The following is a 9,728-nucleotide window of genomic DNA, read 5'->3' as shown; positions in this document are numbered from 1 at the left end:
GGGCTTCCCTGGTGGCACAGTGGTTGAGAGTCCGTCTGCCGATGCAAGGCACACGGGTTCGTGCCCCGGTCCGGGAAGATCCCACATGCCGCGGAGCGGCTGGGCCCGTGAGCCTTGGCCGCTGAGCCTGCGCGTCCGGAGCCTCTGCTCCGCAACGGGAGAGGCCACAACAGTGAGAGGCCCGCGTACAGCAAAAAAACAAACAAAAAAAACACAGGGACCTGCCACTGTCAGTTGAAGAAGACAGTGACTATGGAAAAGTTGGAGAGCATTTGTCTTGTGGCTTTTTCTGCACAAACTGCAAAATAACCAAATGAGGCTTGTGGACCCCTATGAATAGGAACAGGAGGCAGGAAGCTGACCTGAGTATTTTTGTTTTATTCCATCGAATAAACATTTTATTTATATAAAAGACAAACAATGCATAGAATGAAAATAAGTGCTTGACACAGTTGATATAAAACGAGTATATAGCATTCACATTCCTATTTTAATAAATGAGTACTGGTGAAGTGTTCCATAAAAGAATAAAACTTTCCCTTTATGTAGAGTAGTGAAAAAAGTCAGTATTTTTAGGAACTACAGAATGATATTCCTTGGTCTTTTTCTTGAATAAGGGAAACAAACATAAAACAAGCCACAGTATCATCTGACACTACATTCCAGTTTATGCTGATGACCACCCAGAAGTGATAAAGCTCTTTTGACTCTTGGAAGATCCCATAATGGACTAGTATTCTAGAAATTCACCACTAGAGGTCAATGAGCAACAGCTATTGGGACGGCCTCACCAGCCCTAAAGTGCAGGGGATTTCTGGGCACTTCCGCAGCATTGCGGGTCAAACTACCTTAAGTCTCTCAGCCCACCCCCCCGAGCAGGGTTCCTAAAAGTTCCACCTAATCCCAAACTTCAGCATATCTGCTAAAACCCCAATGAGATGAGACCTTCCAAAACCCAAGTAGAGCTGGTCACTGCCAGTCCCTCTCCAATAATCCTATTTGGCTGAAAATAAGCTTCAAAAACATTTTTAAAAAATTGTTATTTGCAGCATTAACACTTGTTTGTGGATTAACGAGTTTCCTATGGAGTAGTAAAGCACATTCTTTGTTCTTGTCCATGTGGACACAGATTTCCTAACTGTACGTGGGACTCCTGTGTCCCACATTCAAATTCTGCAAAGGTTGGGAAGGCAGGTGTGACTGAGACGAGTAACAATGACAACAGTTTCTTGGAGTAAAGAGCACCCTCTGAAAGCAGAGGGGGAAGCTCTTAAAATACAAGCAAAATAGATTTGGGTTAACAGGGAACACCCAGAGGAGGTCCCCGTTAGTCCAAAAGAAGGCCAGCTTCAAATCTTAACCCCAGGAAGGGAATCAAAATCATACTCTATAGCCAGAGAAGGAGTGCGTGGACGCACATTTCTCACAGGGGCCCTTGGTTGGAAGCAGGTTTAATTCCCAGACTGGGGTGGGGGTGGGTGGAAAACACAAACGTTCATGGCCGAAGTGAGCAGCTTTCTAAGAGTGTCCACACCTGCGTCTGTGAATGATGTGGACCAGAGAGAACTGGAAACCATTTGCTCTCTAGTCTTACTTGAGGATCCAAATTTTTTTTTTTTTTTTTTTGCAAAATCTCCAAGTATTTAAAAAGTGCCTCGATTTTGTTAAACACCGTGCTGGCCAAGCAAGACACACGTTCAGAGTGCCTGAGGAGACTCCTGATGTGGCAGTGCTGTGCTGCTCAAATACTTTCCCCTTGGCCAAAATGTGCTCTAGTCCCCTGAAGCCCAGAGCATAGAACCTACTAGTGTTGCATAGAAAGCTGGAGACTGAAACCAAGAGTGATAAAAAAACTAAACATAAAGAACCTGGAAGGGAGACCTATTCCCTTTTAGGAAACAGGGAACAGTAACATAGGTATGGGGGGGGGAATTTTTTAAAAAATAACAATTTCTCATTAGTAGAACATGTGGCAATTTCACGGGTGGGGAAATGTGTCCTGATTTTTCTGTAGCCTGTGAAGGTAAAACATGGGGCTTAAAACATTTAAGCAATTAGAAATGGAGCAAAGTTTCTGAACTAGCTGAGGAAGGAGGTTCACAAACCAGAGGTGGGTTGTGAAGCTCCGGTGACAAGTCCAGGAGAGATGATGGCACACGGGGACCCCAGGGTCTGGTCCCCAAACAGTGCGACTCCAATCAGCTCCATGGCCAGAACAGGACCCAGTACAGGGAATTATTACTTTGCAAAAGCAAGTGCAACTTGGCCACAGCAGGCTCTGAGACCTGGAGTCTCTCTCTGAAGGCAAAGACCGCACCCCCCCCCCCACCCCCCCCCCAACCCCTGTGTGCTCAGAGGCCCAGCACACGAGTGACTGCCAAGTGCTGAGGCTGCCCCAGAGCCCTTCCTTCTGTGCTCAGTGCCAAGCTCGCCCATCCAACCCATTTCTTGGGCATATTTGATCTTTTTCCTCACCTCTTTCTAGAGTATGGCCGTATAGATAGATATAAACATATATAGATATATATAAAACATAGCTATTCCATATTTATATACAGGCATTAATAAAGTGCAAATGTTATTGGCTATTGTAAAAATCAATCTCATTTCCTGAGGAAGTGCTAACACAGCTTATCCTATGACAAAGTCAAAGACATAGGACGCTTCCTGTCACCCCCTCCCCAGCTCGGGGGGGAGGGAGCGGCCCCGGGGTTCCAGGAAGCATCGTTCAGGGGCAGCTTCCTGCTGCCTCTGTTCTTTGGCCACAGGGGCAGCCACACTTGGCCAGCCGCTGGAAGAGCTATTTGGTAGTGTTCAGGGAGCTGTCTTCGGGAATCTTCTCCTCTGAACTGCTCCTGCCCGAGAGTCTGTCCAGATGCTCCAGCTCACTGAAGCGCTCGGCCACACACTGTGCCGTGAGCCGGGCCTCGGGGTCGTGGTCCCAGCACTCGGCCAGCGTCTCACACACCATCTGGATGCCCTGCAGGGGGAGAGGGTCCACAGGCCTCTGAGAGGGGATGGCGGCTCCTGGAGGCAAGGCAGCCCCCGCCTTGTCTCTGCCGCCATCGCTCTGTCCCCGCCTGCAGGCCAGTCCCCAGCACCACCTAACTGCAGCTGCAGGCGGCCAGCGTTCCGGGGCCATCTGATCATAGGAAGTGGGGAAATGAAGACACAGCACAAGGCCCCCCAGTAGGCTCCTGGGGCACAGCAGCATCCCCAATCCTGAAAATTCCCGTGAAGTGGGCTTCTAATGCCATTTCACACCTTTCTGTTTGGGGGGGAGGGGCATAGCTTTAGGCTTTACTGTTGAGGGCAGTTTTAGGTTCATAGCAAAATCAAGTGGAAATTACAGAGTTTCCATATACGCCCTCCACCCTCGCGGACAACCTCCCCCGCCATCAACACCTTGCATCTGTGTGTGCATTTGTTAAAATCGGTGAACCAACACTGACACGTCACTATCAACCAAAGTCAACCAGAACACGGTTCACAGTAATGTACAGGACGTGGATTCTGGCAGATGTGTCCATCATCACAGTATCCACAGAAGGCCACTGCCCTAAACAGCCTCTGTGCTCCACCTGTCACCCCTCCTTCCTCCCCCCTCAGCCCTGACCACCACTGATCTGCTTATTGTCTTAATGGTTTTGCCTTCTCCAGAGAGTCTTAAGAGCTGGAATCATGTACACATTCCTATGTAAACAGGACTGAATATCTGAGTGAAGTCCAGGCATTGGTCTGGTTGCATTTTCTGGGTTCAAGTCCCATCTTCCAGCAGCTGCTGGGGAGACCCTCTGCTAGGCCCCTCCTCTCCTGCATCAGGCTGGGCCCTGTCTGTCTTTGTAGGTCCTGCAGACTGTTTCAGAGAGTTCAACCTAACCCCATAAAGGCCCCATTCAAAAGGCCCATCCAGAAAATGCTGCCCACAATGTGTGACAAGGGTCTTCTTTCATGGCTTTAATTTTTATTTTGCATTGCAAATATTTTTGTTATTTCAAGTCATTTTTTTGGAAATAAAGCAGGCACGGATTAACTAGATAGCCCAATAGGTGGAAACAGACTGTGCTCTTGCCAATCAGAGGCCCAACCCTATCACTGGTGTCCCCTCACACGAGTGGCCAGGTGGAATGGATCAATCCCAACTCTGCCCTGAGAATGGCACTCTCCTGTCTGCAGTCTAACCAGCAACTTTCCCCACACACCTAGGAACCTGACCCTCCCTTCCCGCCCTGTGAGTGAGTTCATGATGTTGAATTAATTGTGTAATTCACCTAATTGGCGGTATTGATTGATGGCCCTGTTAAGAGTGGAGTGTTATTGTTGGTACACAAGTAACATTTATTTTATTCTGGCACTGTAATTACAGGCAGTAAATTAAATTAAATATTAAGCATTAACTTGAAATAAATAGGGCAACAAATCTCATTAAGAGAAAAAATGTATTATGCAAATTCTTTCCAGAATTTTATCATCATGAATAATGGCTTCATTAGAAGAACTGTACAGCAGAGGAGGCAACAAGAGTTTGAAAGAAACAATACTAGTGCCTTCTGATTTCAGAGTCAACACAAAATAGTCGTGCATTTTCAAAGCCAAAGAGGCTTTCCTGAAACCCAGGGAGAAGCCCTAGGCCACGTCCTGGTCCACGCTCTCCCCCGGCTTTATCAGGGTCTGTCCGCTGAAGCGGCTCTTGGCGAGGGCTAGGCGGCCATAAATGGTTTACGTCAATGGAAAGGACAGTCTTGTCAGTGAGCTATGGGCACAAGGCCCCTCTCCCTCATTCACGGCTCTTCCCTGCTGTGACTGGCAGTCCCCAGCTCTCACAACCTATGCCTCCTTCTTTTCCTCTGATTGGGGGCATTTTGATGAGGGGAATTTGGATAGGTCTCCCTGTATGTCAGAACCACTGCCCTGCTATGGATGGATGGCCTTACCTACCATTGCTTAAAAAGAAAAAAAAAAAGAAGCCATTAGGAAGTTCTGGAAAGACAGATTTCCTATTTGTTCCCTTGCCCTTTGCTCTTCTGTGCTTTCCTTTATCCCAGCCTCCTTCTCGACACACCTGCCGCAGCCTGAGTGCACAGCAGCCCCTTGCAGGCCAGCTGGCTGCCAAACACCCCTTCTTTCTCACTAAGTATTTCCTGCCAGAGCTGAAGATTCCCAGAAGAAAACAGTTGGAACCCAGAAGGGAACAAAACATAAACTCCCTATAAGAGGTGAGTGGCACAGGCTGCAAACAAAACATTTTAACTCAGAAGCAAGACGGCTTGGACAATATGACAAATGCCCGTCAAATGATTCTGTGTGAGCCCTTTCTGAATGGTGGGTAGAACATGCAATAACAAGGTCATCCCACTTTACTGAAACTTCTTTATAAAGAAAAGTGAACAGGGTCATGGAAAACAAAGGGACCTGCCTCAGATTGATGCCCAATAGCCAGGAATTCTCTCCTACCTAAGATATTACTCCGGATGAACTTCACTTGCCGTTCGCAACAGTCACTCCTTACCTGGTGGTTGAGCCAGGAGCTTGGGATTTCGGGTCGTCCTCGATCTCTCAACACGTTGTCCTTCATGCTTTCGACACAGGGATGCTCCCGCACCTTGGAACCGAATGGAGGCTCATAATCCTTCACTTCTGTTGGAGAGAGCAGGCAAACACAGGGCCCTTGAGAAGGGTGTGCACAGCTAAGACACTGAGTGTGATGTACCTGTGATTACGCTAGGGGCAATTTTTAATTCTTGTGGGTTCAAATATAAGGAGAGGTTGTGGAAGGAGCTTGAGAAGTATTCAACACATGACTGTTGAGTGCCCACGATGTCCTAACAGCTGGGGACAGAGCAGAGAACAAGACCAACAAGGTCAGGGGATTCAGGTTTTAATGCAGACATCTCAATGGGGCAATCCTGGTCCTTGGGAGGTAGAAAAATCTTACATATTACAATGGTTTGTGGCCCTACAAAGGTCCACAGTACATAAATAGATTTAATATGTGGTATTAAATTTCTTGGGGAGATTCAGCCATAAAAAAAAGAAATGAAATTCTGATAGATGCTACAATACAGATTATGCTTAGTGAAATAAGCCAGACACGAAAGGACAAATATTGTATGATTCCCCTTATATGAGGTACCTGGGACAGGCTAATTCACAGAGACAGAGAGCAGAATAGTGGTTGCCAGGGGATGGGGGTAGAAGAGGTAGAGAGATATTGTTTAATAGGTACAGGGTTTCAGTTGGGGAGGATGAAAAAGTTCTGGAAATGGATAATGGTGATAATTACACAACACTGTGAATGTACTTAATGCTATCAAACTGTACCACTTAAGTTGTGAATTGTAACCACTTAAAAATGGCTAAACTGGTGAACTTTATATCATGTATAATTTTCCCACAGGGAGAAAAATCATGGGGAGTAGTGATTAAGAAAAAAATGTCTACAAAGGCTCCTTGCAATAGTAATAATGAAAAAGAAGTTCAGAAATGCTGTTTTAGATGACAGAGGAGAGCGACTGATAACACCAACAAACAAATTTAAAAAGGTAACTTTCCTTCAGTGATACTTGCTAAAAAGAAAATACAGAAGGATGATGTAAACACTTCATTAGGACTTCAGGTTTCAACTAAGGACAAAATCTTTTCTTCTTTTTTTAAGGGAAATTCAGGTTGCTGATTTTCTTCTAATTTCTCTTATTGAAGTATAGTTAGTTGACTTACCATGTTATATCAGTTTCAGGTATACAACATAGTAACTCAATATTTTTATGGATTATATTCCATGTAAAGTTATTATAAAAAACTGGCTATATTTCCTGTGCTGTACATTACATCCTTGTAATTTATCTATTTTATACCTAGTAGTTTGTACCTCTTAATCTCCCTCACCCCTAACCCTTTTGGCAAGAAACCATAGTTTGTTCTCTGTATCTGTGAGTCTGTTTGTTTTGCTTGTTTTATTTTGTAGATCCCACATGTAAGTGAAATCAAGCAGTATTTGTCTTTCTCTGTCTGTCTGACTTATTTTACTAAGCATAATACCCTCCAGGACCATCCATGTTGTTGCAAGTGGCAAAATGTCATTCTTTTTTATGGCTAATATTCCATTTTGCGTGTTGTGTATACACACGTATACATTTTACTTTTGTATGTAGTATCACATTTAACTGTCCAGTTTTCTCAGTACCACTTATTGAAGGGACTGTCTTTTCCCCATTGTATATTCTTGCCTTCTTTGTTGTAGATTAATTGACCAAAAGTGTGTGGGTTTATTTCTGGGCTCACTATTCTGTTCCACTGAGGTGTGTTATATGTCTGTTTTTGTGCCAGTACCATACTGTTTTGATTACTGCTGCTTTGTAGTATAATCTGAAGTCAGGGAGTGTGATCCCTCCAATTTTGTTCTTTTTTCTCAAGATTGCTTTGGCTATTCAGGGTCTTCTGTGGCTCCATACACATGTTAGGATTATTTGTTCTAGTTCTGTGAAAAATGTCATGGGTATTTTGATAGGGATTGCTTTAAACCTGTAGATTGCTTTAAAGAGTATGGACATTTTAACAATATTAATTCTTTTATTCCATGAATATGGGATATCTATTTATCTGTATCATCTTCAATTTCCTTCTTCAATGTCTTATAGTATTTAGAGTACAGGTCTTTTACCTCCTTGGTTAAATTTATCCCTAGGTATTTTAATCTTTTTGATTTGATTATAAATGGGATTGTTTTCTTAACTTCTCTTTCTGATAGTTCATCATTAGTGTACAGAAATGCAACAGATTTCTGTATATTAATCTTGTATCCTGCAACTTAACTGAATTCATTTATTACTCCCAATAGTTTTTTGATGGTGTCTTTAGGGTTTTCTACATATGGTTTCATGTCATCTGCAAACAGTGACAGTTTTACTTCTTCCCTTCTAATTTGGATGTCTTTTTGTATCTTTTTCTTGTTTGACTGCTCTAAGACTTCCAATAGTATGTTAAATAGAAGTGACAACCGTGGGCATACTTGTCTTGTTCCTAATCTTAGACAAAAACCTTTCAGCTTTTCACCATTAAGTATAATGTTATTTAGCTGTGGCTTTATCATAATGGTCTTTATTAAGTTGAAGTGTGTTTTCTCTATACCATCTTGTTGAGAGTTTTTATCATGAATGGATGTTGAATTTTGTCAAATGCTTTTTCTACATCGATTGAGATGATCATATGACTATTCTTTCATTTTGTTAATGTACTGTAAAACACCGATTGATTGGCAGATACTGAACATCCATAATCCCTGGAATAAATCCCACATGATCACGATGTATGAGACTTTTTATGTACTATTGAATTCAGTTTGCTGATATTTTGTTGAAGATCTATGTTCATCAGGGATAACGGCCTGTAATTTTCTTTTTTTTTTTATAATGCCTTTGTCTGGTTTTTGTGTCAGGGTAATGGTGACCTCTTAGAATTTGTAAATTGTAAATCTGACCTCGTAGTTTAGAAGTGTTCCCTCCACTTCAATTTTTTTGCAATAGTTTTTGAAATAAAGGCATTAACTCTTCTTTATATGTTTGGTAGAATTCACCTGTGAAGGCATCCAGCCCTGGACATCCAGACCTGTTTGCTGGGAGTTTTTTAATTACAAATTCAATTTCACTTCTAGTGATTGGTCTCTTCAAATTTTCTGTTTCTTCTTGATTTAATCTTGGTAGGTTGTATGTTTCTAGAAATTTGTCCATTTATTCCATGTAGTCCAATTTGTTGGCATAACTGTTAATAGTATTATCTTACGATTTTTTTCTATCTCTGTGATATCAGTTGTTACTTCTCCACCTTAATATCTTATTTTGTTTATTTGGGTCCTCTCTCTTTTCTTCTTGGTGAACCTGGCTAAAGGTTTATCCATTTTGTTTCTCTTTTCAAAAAGCCAGTTCTTGGTTTCATTAATCTTTTCTATTGTTTTCTTGATCTCTATTTTGTTTCCTCTCTGATCTTTATTATTTCCTTCCTTCTGCTGACTTTGGGCTTTGTTTGTTCTTTTTCTAACTCTTTTAGGTAGAAAGTTAGGTTGTTTGAGATTTTTGTTTCTTGAAGTAGGCCTGTATCACTATAAACTTTCCTCTTGGAACTGCTTTTGCTATGTCCCACAGATTTTTGAAAAGTTGTGGTTTTTTTTTTTTTTTTTTTTTTTTTGCGGTACGCGAGCCTCTCACTGCTGTGGCCTCTCCCCCTGCGGAGCACAGGCTCCGGACGCGCAGGCCCAGCGGCCATGGCTCACGGGCCCAGCCGCTCCGCGGCATGTGGGATCCTCCCAGACCGGGGCACGAACCCGTGTCCCCTGCACCGGCAGGCGGACTCCCAACCACTGCGCCACCAGGGAAGCCCTGAAAAGTTGTGTTTTTATTTTCATTTGTATCAAGGTATTTTTATTACTATTGCTTTGAATTCTTTATATCAGGTAAATTATTTATCTGTGTTTCAGTAGGGGTTTATCTTGTTTCTTCATTTGAAATAGAGTCCTCTGTCTTCTCACTTTGACTAGTTCTGTTTGTCTCTCTTAAATTAAGTGAAAAAGTTATCTATCCTGATCTTGAAGGCATATCCTTGTGTGCATCCCTATGCAGTCTGCATGTGCCCTTTGTGGCTTTGGTGGGAGAGCTGGATCTGAAGTGAGCACGGACCATGTCTTTTCCTGGGGTGCTGCCTCTGCTCTGGGGCAGGGAGCAAGCAAATTTGTCTGT

General features: G+C 43.1%; 1 protein-coding gene across 2 annotated transcripts in view; it reads right to left on the bottom strand.

The window, feature by feature from the left end:
• Nucleotides 1–358: 358 nt before the first annotated feature.
• Nucleotides 359–9,728, bottom strand: part of TGFBR2 (transforming growth factor beta receptor 2) — a 95,287-nt gene continuing 85,917 nt past the window's right edge. For both annotated transcript variants that reach the window (XM_027088349.1, XM_027088350.1), the window contains exons 6-7: nt 5,510–5,637; nt 359–2,980 (exon numbers count right to left, since the gene is read on the bottom strand). In XM_027088349.1, the coding sequence (XP_026944150.1) occupies nt 2,801–2,980; nt 5,510–5,637 (308 nt within the window). In that variant the 3' untranslated portion in view covers nt 359–2,800. The remainder of the gene's footprint in view (nt 2,981–5,509; nt 5,638–9,728) is intronic.

Source organism: Aethalodelphis obliquidens, unplaced genomic scaffold (assembly GCF_003676395.1).
Source record: "Aethalodelphis obliquidens isolate GAN/ISIS:26980383/991018 unplaced genomic scaffold, ASM367639v1 scaffold62, whole genome shotgun sequence".
NCBI classification, from domain to species: domain Eukaryota; kingdom Metazoa; phylum Chordata; class Mammalia; order Artiodactyla; family Delphinidae; genus Aethalodelphis; species Aethalodelphis obliquidens.
This window is presented reverse-complemented; position numbering and strand designations above follow the sequence as displayed.